Raw genomic sequence first — 18,918 nt, 5'->3', positions numbered from 1 at the left:
GTCAACAAAAATATAACAACAGCAGAGGGCGTGCCCCATTGCAGATACCTTCCTAGATTCATTTATTGTGCTTTAAGGCTAGAGGAGGCCATTAAATCATCTGCCCTGACCACCTGGATGTCATGGGACATTTCATTTTACCCAGTTACCTGTATATACCTCATTCAGTGGTTCATCATTACCTAGTTTTAGGCCCATCATTATCTAGTTTTAATCCCATGCTGAAGTCTCAATGAAGTCAACAGGACAGGAGCATATGTTTAAGGTCATTGATGACTAGGAGTAGGGTTATGTAACATGCTTACAGGTTCGAAGAATTGGGTCCTAGAATGGCAGAGGTCACTAGCTCTGGTACTCATGATAAATATTCCATCTGCAACCTCACAGAAGAACAGGTCACTGCCCTTCTCAAATCCAGAGGCTCAATACATGAGGTAAATCCAAATGAGAGCCTTTCAAAGTCCTTTACTGATCTAAGGCAGCATCTGCATAGAGAATCCTTAATGGTAAATTACCTTGAAGCCCCATCCCATCCCAAAAGTACAGATATTAGAATGAATGAATAAGCTGCTTATAAAAACCATGGAAGAATGGAAGACAGTGCTGCATATAATTTTGCCTTCTCTTCAAAGCCTGTGAGTCTTGTAGCATGGGGGGCGGGGAGGGCACAGCTTCATTTAGTAATATTGTCACCACTCTGTTATCTTTCACTCGCAATGCGGACGTAATGGAAACGTACAAAATCCTGTGTCTGCAGGATGTTTCCTGACAAATTCTGATTTCTCTCCAGCAATGGTGGAAGAAAAGTCAAGATTTGATGCATGAAATTGAGACGCACTATTAGATAGAGCGACAATTCTGAAAAGGTGCCAGGCATCAGCTAGGGTGAAAAGGAATTAAATGGACATTTCTGAATGAGCTGCCTTTCACCACTTGGAAAACAAATCACCATTTTAAAAATAGCCCTTTGAGTGGGACTTTATCCACTTTCTTTAAGGGAATGGAAGAGACACTGGCCAGAACATACAATTGGCAGACCATAAAAAGCAAACCATCAAAAGTCAAATATGTCTTTAGGGCTCGTTATTAACTAAGATTTTAGGAAATGTCCACACATCAATTACATCTAGACACAAACAGGAAGAACAGTTTAGAAACACCAAGTTCAGGGCCATCCTCACTATTTGTGAAGTCAAAACCTCAAGAAAACTAACACCTCTTAAATCATTCTCTGGGCCTTCTCTCCTTCTATACTACTTATATTTCACATGGGTTATCATAAATTTTCTTATAGAGTAACAGTAAAATATGTAAAATAAAAAACCCTGGCATCAGCATATCAGGCACTGTCTGTTCTGCAAATATCATGGGATAGGGATTTCGCAGCTGAAATTTTTTAAGGCACTCAGCACTAGCATTCTATAGAAGTTGATAGTGAAACTGCTGTTTGGTTTGGAAGTGGAGTTTTGCTGATGATTCTGAAGACTCATGCCTCTTTTGTAATTACAACTTGTGCAATGTCATTGTGTTAAGGATAATAAATCATGAACCATTTATTCACCTAAGTGAACAGTTACTCACCTAAGTGTTTCAGAAGTCTGATTGTACCTGTAACCACCAATGCAGGGCATGTACAGTTCAATCCACTTGAAAGCACAGCATTAGAGAGAGTTGAGATAGCAAAGCGATTTTTATATAAAATTTGGAAGAGGAAAAACATCATTTTTTTTGCCGCCTTGATTCTAAAAATTCCTCTCAAGTCACTGAGAAAGGCAAGGATTTCTTAGGGTAGTGTCTTTTTGTTGGCCCAACTACACAGCTGGGATAAAGTTAGACAAGCTTTCAAATGCATGGCATTCTTGCTCAGAGCTAACTTTATCCCAACTACGTAGTTGGTCCAATAAAAGATATCACCCCCTAAGAAATCATTGCCTCTTGCATAATTTCTGGACCATCGTGACTACATCACTCTTACACTGCTGTCATAAAGTACTGCAAAGCCAACCCTTCTTTGGAAACTCTTTTATCAGTTTACTAAAATGAACTCCCATGGCTTAGACCAATCTGCTGTGTTTCGACTCCTGTAAAGAAACACCTGAGTCTGAAACCTTAGAAGCAGGTGCGTCAAACTGAATAACCTCCAACACTGTGAAAAAAAATAAATCTATCAAGTCCAATGAATTACTGAAGCGTTGGGAGCAGAGAAATGAGGTTTCACAAAAGAAATTAACAAAGGCGAGTGGTCAAGTTTCCTAAAACCCAACCTTGTCTAAACAAAATCACTCCAGTATAAAGGGCTGAACATCAGAAGTTGGTTATAGTGCAGGCTTATTCAGAAAAGTGACTGTGTAAAAATCAGTGTCACTGTAGGAGTCCACACTGGGAAGGCTTAGCCTCTTGCTGGTATTTATCAGTAAGCTCCATTGCATTCCCTGACATAATGCTGAGTTACCTCAGCTGGGGATATGGCCCGTTCTGAGTTTTGTTATGTCAAACTTTCCCCATTTATAAACATGAAGATGGGGGAAGGGAAGAGGTATACTAGTTATGAAAACTCAGAACTGCAAGTCCCCATCCTGATAGATGAGTCTACAGATCACATACTGCCTTTATTCACGTCTGGGTGACTCGTCTGCCCTTAGATCAGCGGTTCCCAATCTGTGGTACAGGTACCACCAGTGGTACGCAGACAACCTGTCAGTGGTACATGTTAACAGATTTATTATAATTACTTTATATGACAAAAAAAAAATTGCTGGTGCATAAACTACATTACCATTGTTATTTTAGTGCTGATTTATATAATTGGTGTGCCCTTAAGTCACACTGCATGCACTTTAAATTCATGCTAAAGATTGTGTCATTTTAAATTGGTGGTGCATAATCTGTCAGGGTTTGGGAACCTCTGCCTTAGATGAATCTCTCACTTACCCTTCTTTTTACCATGACTAGCAAATTTCAGTCCATTATTTGAAGACAGTTGGGTTGCACAGGTAATCTCACAAGTGGAACATGGTTAGCCATGATGCTGATGAGGCATGAACCAGGAATGAATCCTAATTGTAGAACCGATGCTTTTATTTTAGGCTGAAGAGCATATGCGGAACACTGGTAACTGCAGACGTCTTTCATAAAGTAAGGCAGCTGGATATAGTCAGCGCTAGAAACAAACTCTTCAAGAGCTTCTGACCAACATGTTTCCTAACATCTCATTAACACCTTGCAAATTGGGATGCCAAGTCCTTGGAGGAAGTACCTACAAAAACAGCTTCCTAGATCTGCAAAGCAGTAAACACCTAACTGCCACTTTACCTTTGATCAGCCAGATGGCCTACTGATAAAGGGTAACAAGATATGCAATGTCCTATATATGCCTTACTTGTTTTGCTATCTGAAGGGATTGAAGTATCTCTGCTTGTACAGCTCTTCTTGCCAGTTTGCTCAAGACTCCATCCTCCATCGTGGTATGTTCTGTACATATATGGTCAGACACATGTGGGAACACATGGATAGAGGCTATTAGGCATTTCCCTTCCACAACTAGGCATTGGTTCAAACAAAGAAAAAAAGACAGTCCCTGCCTCAGAAATGTCCACTCTAACTAGGCAAGATTGAGGAAGGAAAAACATCTTGCTTTTTTCTCTGAATCTAAGTTTTTTATGGCTTAAGAGAAGAGTGCTTGGTCCTTTTATATTTAAAATGAGTGTGCAAGCTAATCCATAGGAACCTCCTCAAATGTTAAATCAGATAAGAGTTTATTCAGGCCTTTAGTACACAGTAGACACATTTCTTGCTAATAAGGCTCATCATCCTAATATAGAAACCTTATGTAGATAAAGTGTAGCTGGGCAGCCAGGCTTCAGGCACAGGGACTAAGTGTTAAGGCAAGAAATGACTTTTTCCTGGCATGGCCCACTGCCGATTGAACTGGAATGGCAATTAGAAGTTGAAGTGCTCATTTAATGTCAGTGATGTGTAAACTACATTGCCATTGTTATTTTAGTGCTGATTTACATAATTGGCGTGCCCTCAAGTCACACTGCATGCACTTTAAATTCATGCTAAAGCGCTACAGGAAGTCATAAAATTAAACATTATCTGAGATGGAATGCAAAGGGAAAAGTTTCTCTATCACTCTCTTTAAAGATTTCATTTTATCCTGGGTCACTTCTGCCCACATCTTTAGACAATGCAGTGAGGTGGAAGCATAGTAGAAACTGGAGCTTGGCAAGGCGCAGAGTTGTCTATTTGGGAATGTTTGACCCTTTCTGTACTTAAAACGGTACAGCTGAACTCACTGAGTTACGCTGATATAACTTTCCATATAGACGCTTTTTCAGCTAGAAAAGTGGCTCATTGGATGTAACCTAAACCTTTCCATTGCACTATAAGCTAAAGGAAAACAGTACTTATATCAGAGTAAGTTTGCACATGTGGAGATTGATAATGGTATAACCACATTGGTTTAAATTCACAACTTAGCTTATCCTGGTGTATCTTTCCTATGTGATCAAGCTCCTAGATGTATAAAAAGGGCTGATGCTAAAGGAAGAAATGATGGAACACACTCTTATTCAATGTTGTTTTAAATCTACCCCTACATGCTGATTTGACCTGTTAAATCTGTATCTGTTTTAGCACAGGGACCCCCAGAATGGTACTCGGAGGAGGAAAAGCAATGCAAGTGGAGCTACTGGGCATTTTAAGTGATAGCCTGCTATCAGGTCTGGAGAGGTCTCTGCTGTGTTCCTAATTATTATCATACTTGTTTCTATTGTATTAATGAGTAGGGTTCCACTGTGATAGGTGCTGGATACAAGCATGAGGGCAGTGTCAGTCCTAAAGCAGTCACCACCCAAAGAAGGCAGGCAACAGGCAGGAAAAAAAAAGACGTATTAATATCTCCACTATACAGAGAATCAAGGCGTAGAGAGATGAAGTGACTTGCCCATGGTCACAGAGGGAGTCTGTGGTAGAGGTAGGAACTGAAGCTGGAACTCCTGAGCCTCAGTGAATTCACCCTATATCATTTTGGTCTAATAAAAGATATCACATCTACTCAAAGAACCTTCCCTCCCTATATCATAGATCTTTTCTATAGGTCTGTAGTATATATCACCTTGGTGTAGGAATAACCCTGCATCAGTGCAAAGGGTTGAACTACATGACCCTTGAAGGGCCTTCCAACCCTAAGATTCTATGATCTTGGTGAAAGTCTATTCACCTGGCCACAGGTTAGGTCCAAGCACAATAAGGGGAGCTCCTTCAAAGCTTCAGGTCTGTTCAGTATGAACTGACATGGCAAAGACATCCAGAGCATCATACTTCAACACCCCATGGAAGGTGAAGCCCTGAGAGTAGAGCTGAGTTACCTGGGCTCTCCGCAGGTAAATGGGCACTCTGCTCTTGCTGCCTTATATGGGGCAGCCCCAAAAGCAAGGCTAATGAGAAGAGGCTTTTGAAAAGGGATTCCCAGGTCCAGGCAGGAGTGCTGACACATTTCCACCACTGGAGGGCAGCCAGATCTAAAAAACATACAGGAATCAGCACAGCAAGCCTAGACTTCCCAGGCTGCCCCCAGAAAGCCAAATGCATTCAAATACTGCTCTCTGAAGCAGCCTCTTGGGGACCTGAACACGTTTCCTACAAAGGGAGAAAACAACTACTACTTTTGAGATTGGCAGGTTCTGAGAGGCAAACTTTTAGGCAGAGGGAATTCCTCTTCTCTCCTGTCCTGTCTCTCCAGCTATCAGGAGGAGTGGGGAAGGTTCTTTCACCCTGAGCCTGATGTTTCTGCCAGGCCTCGGGGCCCAGTTTCCTGGGGACAGAAAACATTGGGTTATAAAGATGGGTGCATTCCACAGGGCTGTCTTTGCTACAGAGATGAACATCCAGGTGCCCCTTTGGAGGTGCATCTTTGGAGCTGTGGCTACTGAAAGAAAAAGGCATACTGAACACCTACTCCAGAATGATATTTGAGGTGGATGAAATCTGTTCCATACCAATGCAGGGGCTACCTGCCTTGCTCCTTTCTGATATGCGGAGGGGAACTCAGGCCAGCTTTCCTTGGTATCACAGTGGTAGCCGGTTTTGTTTTTTCACTGAATTCTCTTCCCATTCAACAGGTAGAAAAAGGAAAAAAAATAGGGAGAGAAACCCAGCTTTCTGTTAACCCATGCAGAATTCAAATCCCAGCTGATCTTTGCTAGAGACATGAGGAGGTATACGTTGAGCCAGGGGTTTTAGCTATAGACAGCGGGCACTGAAATCAGCCTCCCTCTTGCTGTTTCTAAACGCTCGAAGTCATTGGACCAGATCAGTAGGTAACCCATATAGGCTGGCTGAGAATCTGTCCTCTTGCAGCATTCTCTTGGCATGGTTTGTGCTCATCTTCCCAAATATCATATGCCTGGGTTTTCACATGTATGTGTGTGTATAGATACGTATATACATATATACAGATACACATACATATAGACACACATACATACTCACGTATTACATGCATACATATACATGTATATAAACACACACATATATACGTACACATCCACACATATCATCTTTTGCAACCATCGGTCTTGAGAGACTGTGGAGATTGCGCCTTTGGTGGGTTACTGGATACTGCCACAGCTTCCTGAGTGGCTGAGTCTGATGCGCAACAAGCAGAACCTCCAGCAAGTTGCACATACAAATCAGTTGAGCTTGCACTGGCATGCTGAGTACTGTTTTCTCTTGCCCGCCTCTGACGCCTCTTCCCTAGCTCATCATTGGGACATATACGTATATATACATACATATATATGCATATATATATAGATATGCATGCATATACATACATACACATACATATATACTTATACCCATATATACATACATGCATATATAAACACACACACACATAAACACATCTAAATACACATGTATATAAACACACACACATATGCATATATATATATAACTTACGTATATAAACACACATACCCACACATACATCCATGCCTATATATATAACATACACACATAACACACACATTCACACACATAAACATGCACATACACACATAACACACACATGCATATATGTAAAAACAAACACACTATAAATACACACAAATACACATACATGCAGATGTGTAAACCACACACAAACACAGATGCATATATAAAACACACACACACACACACACACACACACACACACAGCTACTACTACTACTACCACCTTATTTTAACACTCTGACTCTCCCAATACATTATTTGACCTTCACACCTTAAAAGTCAGCAAACACTGAAATCCCACTGCACGAAGCTTAATCCAATTTGTTTTAAGCCCCGCCTGCCCCTCCATTTATTTCGCTCTTCCCTGACAGACAGATGCTATAATGGCTCATTGTTCACCTTGGCTCTCAGCTGACTTTCCTCTACCTCGCCACTTGTAGGCGCTCAGGTTCTGGCTAACCCAGTCCTCCCCGCTCCCACAGAGATGCCTGCGGCTAAACCTGGGAACCCCGGGCAGGATGGGCCCCCGGCTCCTCTGCCCTATGAGTCTCTTCTGGGACGTGTCCCCGAGGTGACAGCTTCTAAGGCGCAGCCGGAAGATCCTACTTTGCACCTTTAGGGACTAGCCGGGGCTGCAGTGACCATTGAGCAATGCCCCTCCCACCCATTAACCATTGAGGGATCCCCCCTTCAAGGGTGGATTAACCCTTTAGTGGGCCCTAGGCAAATTCATAGGCCCCTACTTAATCCTGTAGATTTATATTCCTTTTGTTTCACTCAATAATTAGAATATGTAAAATAAGTACAACTGGCCCCCCTTCTTCACTGAGGGCCTTAGGCATGTGCCTAGCTTGCTATGCCTTAAGCTAGCCCTGCCCCACCCCTCACATAGCGCCACCTTTGCCGCAGCAAGGATCAGCTCTGGGTTGATAACACCAGAGGTCAGGTTCAAGCCCCGATTCGGAGCCTGTCTCCTCCAGGGACCAGGTTGAAACTACCAAGATATGGTTGTAGAGGGTTGTGGGTGTTGCTAACGCAGCAAAATATATTAGATGACTACAAAAATGGAAATGAAAGGACTGGGAGGGCACTAGCTTGGACCCTCTACTTAGCAAGAATACCATGGAGGATTCAAGCTAGTGCCCCCCCCCCCCCCAATCTACATTCCCTGGGTAGGCAAGTTTCTGGGGTAAATGCTCCATGGAATTCTTGGTAGTGCCCAGCATGGAGTACCCTGGGTATCCACATCCCCTGGGCAGATAAGACTTTTGGGGTAAATGCTTCCTGGTTTCTTGCCAGTGAGGATCCAAGGTAGTGCCCAGCTTGTAGCACACTCCCCCCATCCACATCCCCAGGGTAGACAAGATTTTGGGGGTAAATGCTCCATGATATTTTAGCTAGTGAGGATCCAAGCAAAAGCACCCTGGGTATCCATATTCCCTGGACAGATAAGATTTTTGGGGTAAATGCTCCCTGGTATTCTTGGTAGTGCCCGGCTTGGAGCCCCCTGGGTATCCACATCCCCTGGGTAGACAAGATTTTGGGGGGTAAATGCTCCCTGGTATTCTTGTCAGTGAGGATCCAAGCTAGTGCCTGGTTTGGAGCCCACCCCTTCCCGGGGTATCCATCCCCCGGTAGACACGGTTCTCTGGGTAAACGCGATCTCTTTTATTAGCCCAACCCAATCGTTGGGGAAAAAAATAAAACTCTGCTTTGCAAGCTCAGGGGCAGCAACACCCTTCCACCCACACATGCCCCGGGGGAGCGCGGCCACCAGAGAGGCTCCCCGGCCGCAGCCTAACGGGCCGGTGCCCAGCTCGGCCGGCGGGGAGCAGAAGCGCAGGGGCAGGGAGGGCGGGAAGGAGGGCGGGCGGGAGGCAGGAGGAGGAGGCGGCGGCGGCGGTGCTGCAATCGCTGGCTCTCCCGCAGCCGCCTGTGATTGGCGCGGGCCCGCAAGCCCCCGGGGTCGTGACATCAGCAGCGCCACAAAAAGCCAAGGAGGCACCTCCGGCGCTTGGCAGAGGCAGGGGCAGCAGGAGCCGGGCCGGGCCGGGGCGGGCGCACAGGCACACGCAGCGAGGGGCCGCGGCGGCGCACGAGACGGGCTCCGCGCCGCGGGCAGCCAGGAGGAGCATCTGCCCGCAGGCTGCCACACCCCCGCGGCAGGAGGAAGCGGCGGCCACGGCAGCAGCCACTTGTTGATCGCGGCTTTCGAGAGGAGGAAACCCCAGCCCTGCCCCTGGCCGGCCCCCGGCGGGGAAGCAGTCCCCCGCGAGCCGGGCATGTCTCCGAGGCGGGCTGCGCCGGCGGGCCGGGGGCAGCGGCTGCAGCGGCGGGAGGCGCCGGGGATGCGGGGCTCAGCCGCAGCCTCCCGCTCAGCATGAGTGCCGGCCGCGGCCATGGGCTGCCGCGGAGGACGTAGGAGCCGCCCGGCAGGAGCAGCGCGGGCCAGCGGCCCCGGCGCGGCGCGGGCGGAGGGCAGCCCGCCGGCTTGGCTCCGCGCCTAGGAGGACTCGCGCACACAGACCCGGCGAGGCCACCCCGGGGCGCCGCACATGTGCCGCTCGCGGACATGCCCCCGAGTGCCGCCGCCGCCGCAGCTGCCTAGGCCGTCGGCGGGCTCCTAAAGGTAGGGCTGGGCGCACCTGCTGGGGCCCGTCTGCCCCTGCGCGCTCCGGCCGCGGCCGGCCCCCCGCAATCCGGACTCGCTTCGGATCAGCCCCAGCGCTGCTGCTGCTGCTGCTGCTGTGGGCAGGGGGTGTCTGCCCCCGGGGGGGCACTTTGGTGCGGGATCGGGCCCGGGAGGGGTTGGGGGGGAAGGTGCATGGAGGGGGTGGGATCGGGGCAGGGGAAGTGGGTGCGTGGGGGGGGGGAGGTCTTTAGGATGGGATTGGGATTGGGATCGGGCCCGGGGAGGCGGGTGCATGTTTGGTGCGGGATGGAGAGGGGGTGGGCGGGGGGTCTTAGGTGCGGGATCGGGCCCGGGGGGGGATCTGGCACCTGCTGCCGCGCCCTGCTGACCCCCCTTTCCCCCTCGTGTGTGCCTTGCAGGGCGACCATGGTGGCCGCAACCCGGTCGCTGCTGGCGCTGCTGCTGTGCCAGGTGGCGCTGGGCGGCTCGGCCGGGCTGATGCCGGAGGTGGGCCGGCGGCGGGCGGGCCGGGCGGCCCCGCAGCCGTCGGAGGACGTGCTGAGCGAGTTCGAGCTGCGCCTGCTGCACATGTTCGGGCTGAAGCGGCGGCCGAGCCCTAGCCGCGGCGCCGTCGTGCCGCCCTACATGCGGGAGCTGTACCGCCTGCACGCCGGCCACCAGCTGGGCGCCCGGCTCGAGCGCGCCGCCAGCCGCGCCAACACGGTGCGCAGCTTCCACCACGACGGTGAGCGGAGCGGAGCGGCCGCGGGGGCAGCTTCAGGGGGCTCCGTGTGTGTGTGTGTGTGGGGGGGGGTGGTGGTGTTTGGGAGTTGTAAAGTGTAGGGGGGTTTGGGGGCTGTGGGAGAGAGTGTGTGTGTAGAGGAGACAGTAGGGTGTGTGTGTATGTAGGGATTGTGAGAGGGACAGTGTGTGTAGGGGGCTGTAGGGTGTGTATGTTTGTGGTTAGGGGTGTCAGTGTGTGTGTAGGGTGTAGAGGGGCTTGGGCATGTGTGTATGGGGTGTGTGTGGAAGACTAGGGAGACTAATGCATGTTTGTAGGTGAGGGAGTGTGTGTGTGGGGGGGGCTGTAGTGGGTGTGAGGGAGTGCTTGTGTGTACAGGGTGTGTAGGGGATTTGAGGATCTGTCTAGGGTGTGGGTAAGGGGTTTGGGTAGGAGGGTGTGGGTGTGTGTGTAGGGGCTGTGAGGAAGAGTGTGTACATAGGTGTCAGAGAGAGCATGTGTGTAGGGGTGTCAGGGAGTGTGTTCAGGGTCTGTAGGGTGTGCATGTGTAGACAGGGGTGTGAAAGGGAGTGTTTGTTGGTTGTGTGCATAGGGGGATTAAGGGGTGTGAGAGGGAATGTGTGTGTAGGGGGGTCCCTTTTTTTTGGTATGGATGTGATCAGCTTTGGAGGCTTAAAAAACAGGGGGGGGGGGGGAGGAGTATCAGGGACAAAGTCTTTCCAAGGAGTTAATAAGCTCGGCTGCTAATAAAATAGGTTGTGTTGAACTTCCCAGCAGTGCTTGTAGTCAGGTGTGTGTGTGTGTGTGTGTGTGTTTTTAAAAGCCCTGATTAAACGACTCTGAATTTTATGTTCTGATGCACTTGGGGCTCAAATCTTTTTTTATTTTTTTTTCTCCTCCCCCTGCTTTTTCTTACCCCTGCCCCCTCCACTTTCCCTCCCTTTTTCATCTGATGTGAGACCTGTCGATTTTTCTTATTTTTTTTTTTTTAATTTTCTAACAGATTGGGCCCAAATTAAGAATTCCCACAGATTAGTTTTCTTTTTTTATTTATAAGGCTAAATACCAGAAAGTCTCCCTTGCTTACTTACAGTTGATCTGTAAGAGGGTCCTTGAGGAAAGGTTTCTAATCCCCGTGAGAGATCAATTCCACAATTGATTGTATTGTTTCCATAATGACTTTCTTGTCCTGAGTTCTGAAACAAGGCTAGATTTAACGCAGCTCTAAGGGGCAAAACTGGTCTGATAAAAGCCTTGTCACAGCCCTCCCCTGTCTCACATGTTCACCTGAGCCGATCAATACTGTCATTTTAAGTAAGATGCTGAGCGCATGTTATAAAGAAGTGTGAAACTGCATACACCCAAACTCTTTTTTTGTCTTGAAATTAGATAATCTACACACACACACACACAAACACGTGTGTGTAAAGTCACTTACTGCTTTAAAAATCTCAAGTAGCTGTTTTCTAATCTCACCCAAATGCTGCTATCTTGTGGAGAGCTGTATCCACCTCTCTTCTTGTTGAAACCTTTTAAAAGTTCAATAGGGTTTAACTGCATTAGGATAGTATAATAACTCCAGCCTTACGCTTCTGTGACAAACTAGTCACCATGAATGGTCTAATGTATCCATTTTACTTTGTTACCAATTTACTAAATACATGCAGAGGAGATTTGTCTTTTCTTAGGTGCATTTTTTTTTTTTTATTTGCCTTTCGGTACTCATTGTTTTATTAAATATGTGTGTCCATGGACTAACTAGATTCTGGGAGTGGGGGGTTCAGGCAGGGGGAGGAAATAACTAAACTGGTGTCATGGCAGATAGCCCAGGTAGACCTCTAGAATGAGTGGTTTGCATGTTACTCTTGCTCTTAACGCAAAGAAATATTCCAGAATTTGTAAATAACTTCTAGCTATTAGTCTTCAGTGGTGGTATGCTGTAGGCTCACTGTAAAATTAATGAAAACACAGATTCCACATGTTACAACATGGAGCTGTGACGAAAGAAATTTTATTAGGATTTAATTAAGTTGGTATACAAAGGAAGTGGCCTGAAATCGGTGGTTATACTCTCTAATGGAAAGCCTTATAATGAGGAAGGAGATTAATGGCGAAATTTAACCTTGCACTGTGGTTTGTGCTTCTGTATGTGGAAAGTAAACTCTTGGTAATAAATGGAGAAAATCCAGTGTAAGATTCATTCATGCTACCAGACTTCTGAACATAAAACTAAACGTGGTAGAAAAGGAACTCTACAGAAGTTGAAAAGCAATAGCACAGTTTGCCAACTAGCATGTTACTGCCATTTGAAGAAATTTCACAACAAAAAAATAAAGTTTGATTCTACATTTTGCAACAAATAATAATAATAAAACTAGCCACTTGCTTTGTAAACCATTGGTTAGGTCAGGCTGCCTGAAAGCATTACTGACTGTATGAAAACATGTGAAATCACTTTTGCAAGATGGCAACAAATGAGCCATCTATTTACCTATTTTGGACCTAATCCTGATACCCTTATGAAAAATCCTTATTTAGGGAAGGGAATCCATTAAAATAAGCAAGGAATAATTGCTTGAGTTAAGGAATATTCATATTAGTAACGACTTTTTATGGCAAGATGAATGGTTTTCCAGCATATTTATCACCAAAATTTAAAAACTGAATTTTTTTGAACAGGTTTATTTTTTACACTTCAAACTTTAAATTTAGCTTTGCATAGCTATGCAGTTCAGACTTGTACTACACATTTTATAGCCCCCACACAATAGGCCACATGCCACATCTCCCCCCCCCCCCCCCCCCAATATAATTACAGAGGAGGGGAACAGGGGAAGAGAATGGGACTAAATTTAAGCTAAGAAGCTATCTCTTTGTTTCACTGTCATGGTACCATCCATGGTACTGTGGGTAGCCATCTCTTTACAGACCTTTTGAGTAAAATAATAGGGTGTTCTTTGTAAAATGCCATCACAGATGTTGAGCTTGCGGTCTCTAATTAGGGCACAAAAATCTGTGTATTAGGGTTTGCAAATCATCTAAATTGTGGAGTAATATTTTTGGAATGGAGCTTAAGGGATTGACATTTTGACATGAAAGCCATATTTTTGGGGGTGGGGAGGGTAGAGAAAGGAGTAAAAGCCCAGAAATGCAATAATTACCCTAAATCCTCAATCAGTTTTAATTTATTCTCATTAGATCTCCACTAAATACAGTGCTAAAAGTTTTTGTTTTGTTTTGTTTTTTCTTGCTAATGTCCTTGAATTCCAAAGTAATGCTTCTCATTTCTTGTCCATTATTATAACCACCTGGCATGCACAGTGCACCAGCATTGGATCAAAGTGCATAACAATGAATGAAACATTCTTAACTTCATGCTGAACACGCTTGCATAAATAAACAGAAAGATGAGGGAAACAGCATTTTTATTTGAGGGATTTTCAAATCCTGTGTCACATGTTAAGTTAGTGTCCAATATGTAATCTGAAAATTTCCAGCAGCATATTAACTCCAACTTTCATTGCTTTTCTCAGTTACTGATTACATTGTGGGTTTTTTGTTTGTTTTTTTCCCCCTTTCCTAATCAAATTAGAAGCTTTAGAAGAACTCCCAGAAACAAGCAGAAAAACAGCACGGCGATTCTTCTTTAATTTAACTTCCATCCCCAATGAAGAGTCTGTCACCTCAGCTGAACTTCAGATTTTTCGGGAGCAGGTACAGGAAGCCTTTGAGAACAACAGCAGCTACCATCACCGTATTAATATTTATGAAATCATTAAGCCAGCCACAGCTGCTTCTAAGGACCCTGTCACGAGACTTTTGGACACCAGGTTGGTGCATCATAATGCGAGTAAATGGGAAAGCTTTGATGTTACACCAGCTGTAATGAGGTGGATTGCACATGGACAACCTAATCATGGGTTTGTGGTGGAGGTGGTTCATTTGGACAATAAGAACAGTGCCTCCAAGAGGCACATTAGGATTAGCCGGTCTTTGCATCAGGATGAAGACAGCTGGTCTCAGCTAAGGCCATTATTAGTAACATTTGGCCATGATGGCAAGGGACACCCTCTCCATAAAAGAGAGAGACGTCAAGCAAAACACAAACAACGCAAACGCCACAAATCCAGTTGCAAACGACATCCGTTATATGTGGACTTCAATGACGTGGGGTGGAATGACTGGATTGTTGCCCCACCAGGGTATAGTGCCTTCTACTGCCATGGGGAATGCCCTTTTCCGCTGGCAGATCACCTAAACTCAACAAACCATGCCATTGTTCAGACTTTGGTCAATTCAGTGAATTCCAAAATCCCTAAGGCTTGCTGTGTACCGACAGAACTGAGTGCTATTTCCATGCTCTACCTTGATGAAAATGAAAAAGTCGTATTAAAGAACTATCAAGATATGGTTGTAGAGGGTTGTGGGTGTCGCTAACACAGCAAAATATATTAGATGAATACAAAAAAAAGCTGACACTTTAATATTTCCCAATGAAGACTTTATTTATGTAATGAAATGGAAAGAAAAAAAAAAAACACAACTATTTTGAAAATATATTTATGTCTACAAAAGAAAGTGTTGGGAAAACAAATATTTTAATCAGAGAATTATTCCTTTAAAGATTTTAAATGTATTTTAGTTGTACATTTTATATGGGTTTAACCCCAGCACATGAAGTATAATGGTCAGATTCTTATTTTGTATTTATTTACTATTATAACCACTTTTTAGAAAATAGCTAATTTGTATTTATATGTAATCAAAAGGAAAAAAATATAGAGTTTGTACATAATTTTCCAAAACTGTAGCTGTTTCAACTGTGTGTATTTAAGTTGAAAAGAATACATGGAAGGTTACTATGGCAAAGTGCATAGCACATTTGCTTTCTGCTGTGCTACTGTTAAGGTCACAAGTTCAAGTCCAGAAAAAAGTGGATAATCCATCCTGCTGACTTTCAAGATTATTATATTGTACAATTCTCAGGAATGCTGCAGGGTGGGCTGTCCAATCCATGAGAACTGGCATCCTCTTTAGGTGGAACGTTTGGATAAGACCCAGACATTGCTGATCTAGTATAAATACTGCTATTCCTAACTAATTTGCAGACTGACTATAAGCAGGGCCAATAGAAATCTTTAGGTGGGGGCGAGGAGGCCAAATCCTTTCTAGACCTACAAAAAGTAAATCCCTCCTGCCTGCCTCCCCCTTTAAAAAAAGTAGGTCTCCCATTTAAATCCTAATCCTGGACAAATATAAAAATAATGAAATGTATTATTTCGGGTGTGCTTTTTATGTATGCTAAAAAGGAACAACAACCTTATTTCTACTGGCCCTTTGCTAAAACAGTTGGGAATATAATTACTTTTTTACCTCAGCTAAGAGCTCATTTATGTGGAATGCTATCATGAAATAACCTTCAGATTTTGCCCAACATACAGCAAACTGTTGTCATCTGCAGCTTCCTATCTGACCTCACCTTATGTTTTTTCTGTCTCTGAGTAGCTTGTCTTCCTTTCCAGGGTTGTGCGTTTGAAAGCATTTTTCCCCCAGATGTTTAAACCTATTTCAGATAATAAATAATAGAGCTCTGATACTTCATTCTGCCCAGTCCAATCTGTAAGAGAGAATGATTCATTTGTACAGCATGCACAAGGATAACTTGTATTTACATCTTTTTTTTTTTCCTTATTCTTAATATCAAGGGGAAAGTCTGATTTGCAGTTGGCAAGTAAGGCATTAATCACAGTTCATACTTATTGTACACATTGTACATTAAAAGGCTGGCACAGCAGTTTGCAAGTAGCTGGTATAACATGGGATGAGGACACAGGCTGAATTGCTTTTTGCAATTGGAAGGCCTGCCAAATATTAGACTAAGCTCTTTGCTGAGGTAGTGCAAGCTGGACCAAAGCCAAGGGCAGAAGAAAGTCAAATTAGCCCGAGTGGTAAGTGCTTGCCTATGTTTGATGCCTTAAGCTGTGGAATTGGCCTTAGACTGAGGAGTCTATGCTTATATCCTCTAGTGACATGGGAATTGTGTGCGTGAGAAAGAGAAGAAATTTAAAATCTTTGCCAGTTTTCTTTTGTAAAGGAAGGTGGCACTCTGAAGCCAGATGGGCCATGCTTCATCCAGTGACCTTTTTTAAGACAGCTTCTGGAATGTTTGAGGCATGCCAATCATTAGCTTAACTGTTTTTATTAGTGTTAAAGAGGTTTGTTCTATTACAGTGAATATGCTAACAGGGTTTGTTGTTCAAAAAGCTTCTAAGTAGATCCCTTTAAGACATTCTCAGTTTTTACCCTCTGCCTTTAGTCATCAGCAAAGACAATTTTTAGAGAGGATGGAGAGAAAAATGACAGTAATTTCCTGTTGGCTGCTGTCTTTTTCTTTTTTCCTTTCTCATGAGCCTAAAATATTTGTTATGCTCATCTACAAGCTTCTGTGACAAAAGTAAGGCTTAATTTTTACTGGATTGTAGCAGTGTCTCTTTTTAATAATATCTAAAGAGCGATCCACCGCTTTACAACTTGTCTGTGTTTTTGTCTTTAAGATGGCTGACTCTCTCTTATACTGGCTCAAGGAAGTGGCCTACAGTGCTGGATGGACAACTCTCCCCTTAGTTTGTAAAATACCAGAATTCTTGTGAAGTCTCTCTTTGGTTCCTTTGCCTCCCCACCCAACAGGGCATAGTGTTTTTATTCAGCACTATGGCTTGTTGAAATGGGTATGCTAGCTTCACTGGCAGTGAACAAGTTTGTAGCTGTAAGCTCATGAATGCTGTCAGCCATGGGATTATGCAGTTACAAGCAGATGCTGTTTGAGTCCAATGGCTTGCAATGCATGTCCTTTGCAGTACGAGATCACTTTCCAGTTTGTGTTGCAGAAGCTAATCTTGAATGGCCAAGAAATTCTGGATTCACACCCAGATTGTACCACATCTTTGAGCATGGAGGTTCTGATTCAAAACCTGTTGAAGTCAATGAGGGGAAAAACTCCTGTTGATTTTCATGTGCTTTGAGTCAGAGCCTAATTTTTTAAATTGCCTTAAGTTCCCCTGCTCCTAGTCCACTGTATGTAACTTTATAATATCAAAGGCTTCCTAGAGAATAGTGACTGCTTTTGCTTCTCCTCTAAGGCACGAGAACACGTTGATGCTAATCTCTCTCTCTCTTTTTCAAATTGGCTACAGCACTTGTCTATGCATGAGCAGTAGCTGGCTCATGGCCTGATTCTGCATTCCTTATAATAAAGGCAGACCTCCCATTTTAAACCAGTGGAAGTGTTTTTTGACTAAGAATCACAAATTTAGTAAAATACTTGGTGAGACACATGTAGCTTTAAGCTCACAACTGTCCAGATCCTATGAGCAGAGCAAGAGCTGCTTATCTCTGTGCTCCTGAGTAGTTCTATTGATTTCAAAGAGCCAAAGGATCTATGTTTGTAGAAGTCCATGGAATTGGAGTTGACCATTTTAAAAATAAAAATAGGCTCCCTCTAATCTGAAAATGTGAGGTAGTGGAGTTGAAGGGTTTGGCCAAACTTTTTTAAGAATTACACGTAGTGAAATTGGTCATGTAGTGCATTTGGTGAGACTGAACTCAGTCTTAATGGGACAGCCTACCAAACTGTGAAAATTAAAGTAGATCCTCAGCCTGATCTAGTGAAGTGTTGGGCTTGCTGACTTCTAAATCTGGTAGTGGTGGCTGATTCATTTTTCTGAATATTGGAAATATGCTGTTTTCACAGTACTCATTAGTGTTTTTTTTCTCTACAAGAAGGAATAGAAGTTCTTTCTCTCATAAAGAGAGAGAGAGACTAGAAGACACAGCGCAGCCTTTTACTTTTGACCCATAATCTTAAACTTCCCTGAGCATGTTGTTTCTTGATTTGCTTGCAGTATGGGCATGGGGTGGCAGTGATGGATGGTTTAAGCCATCATTTGTAATCTTCAAATAGGCATCTCTAAATGCAGAGTGCTCAGCATCTCTGTATGGTGTCTGTTGCTCTTCATACTTTGGTTAAGCTAAAACCCAGGCTCCTTCACAGTCTCTGCATAAAATTCAGTCAAGTTCTGTAGTCAGCAGCATGGTTGTATTTTTAATGACTATGGAGGAAGACCTTTAATTGGTATAAGCTATCATGAGAGTTATGACCATTTATACTAGTTGTGGATCTGCCTCTGTGTGCTAAAATGAGTTGCCTCATCTATAGTGAGGCTATTACTGCTAATACTTATATGTATGCCAAGTAACTCCCGCCCTTCCCAACATGCTGCTAGTCATCTTCCATTTATACAATCAATTTTGAGACCTGGATATGAAAACTACTTGCATATTGTATTCATGATTATGAAGCAGGAACTCATCTGGACTGCATTTACACTAGATCCACTTTGCCACACCAGTAGGAGTGAATAATTATTGAACTATTTTACTGAACAGCTATTTCTAAACTGTTGATTTTTTTTTTTTTTCCTTTTTAATTGATTTCAGGAGGCAGCTAATTGCCATATGGCAGCTTGATGTTAATGTTTAACAA

At 44.2% G+C, this 18,918-nt stretch overlaps 1 protein-coding gene and 1 long non-coding RNA gene across 3 annotated transcripts in view; both read left to right on the top strand.

Moving 5' to 3' along the window:
* LOC109286464 (uncharacterized) overlaps positions 1-4,594 on the top strand; it is a 52,938-nt gene extending 48,344 nt beyond the window's left edge. For both annotated transcript variants that reach the window (XR_002094502.2, XR_009458907.1), the window contains one exon: positions 3,087-4,594. This is a non-coding gene — a long non-coding RNA (uncharacterized LOC109286464). The remainder of the gene's footprint in view (positions 1-3,086) is intronic.
* A 4,392-nt stretch (positions 4,595-8,986) lies between these two features.
* BMP2 (bone morphogenetic protein 2) lies at positions 8,987-15,972 on the top strand. The gene is made up of 3 exons (XM_006278619.4): positions 8,987-9,631; positions 10,054-10,379; positions 13,969-15,972. The coding sequence occupies exons 2-3, from the start codon at positions 10,061-10,063 to the stop codon at positions 14,811-14,813; spliced, it is 1,164 nt and encodes a 387-aa protein (XP_006278681.1). The 5' UTR covers positions 8,987-9,631; positions 10,054-10,060; the 3' UTR covers positions 14,814-15,972.
* The last annotated feature ends 2,946 nt before the right edge of the window (positions 15,973-18,918 follow it).

This window comes from Alligator mississippiensis, chromosome 1 (genome assembly GCF_030867095.1).
Source record: "Alligator mississippiensis isolate rAllMis1 chromosome 1, rAllMis1, whole genome shotgun sequence".
Taxonomy (NCBI): Eukaryota; Metazoa; Chordata; order Crocodylia; family Alligatoridae; genus Alligator; species Alligator mississippiensis.
Note: the sequence above shows the minus strand (reverse complement) of the source record. Positions and strands in the feature narration are given on the sequence as shown.

Coding starts and splice junctions, on each gene's coding strand:
- BMP2 (XM_006278619.4), top strand. CDS start 10,061: ATGGTGGCCGCAACCCGGTCGCTGCTGGCGCTGCTGCTGTGCCAGGTG. Junction 10,380..13,968: donor GCGCAGCTTCCACCACGACG/GTGAGCGGAGCG, acceptor TAATCAAATTAG/AAGCTTTAGAAGAACTCCCA.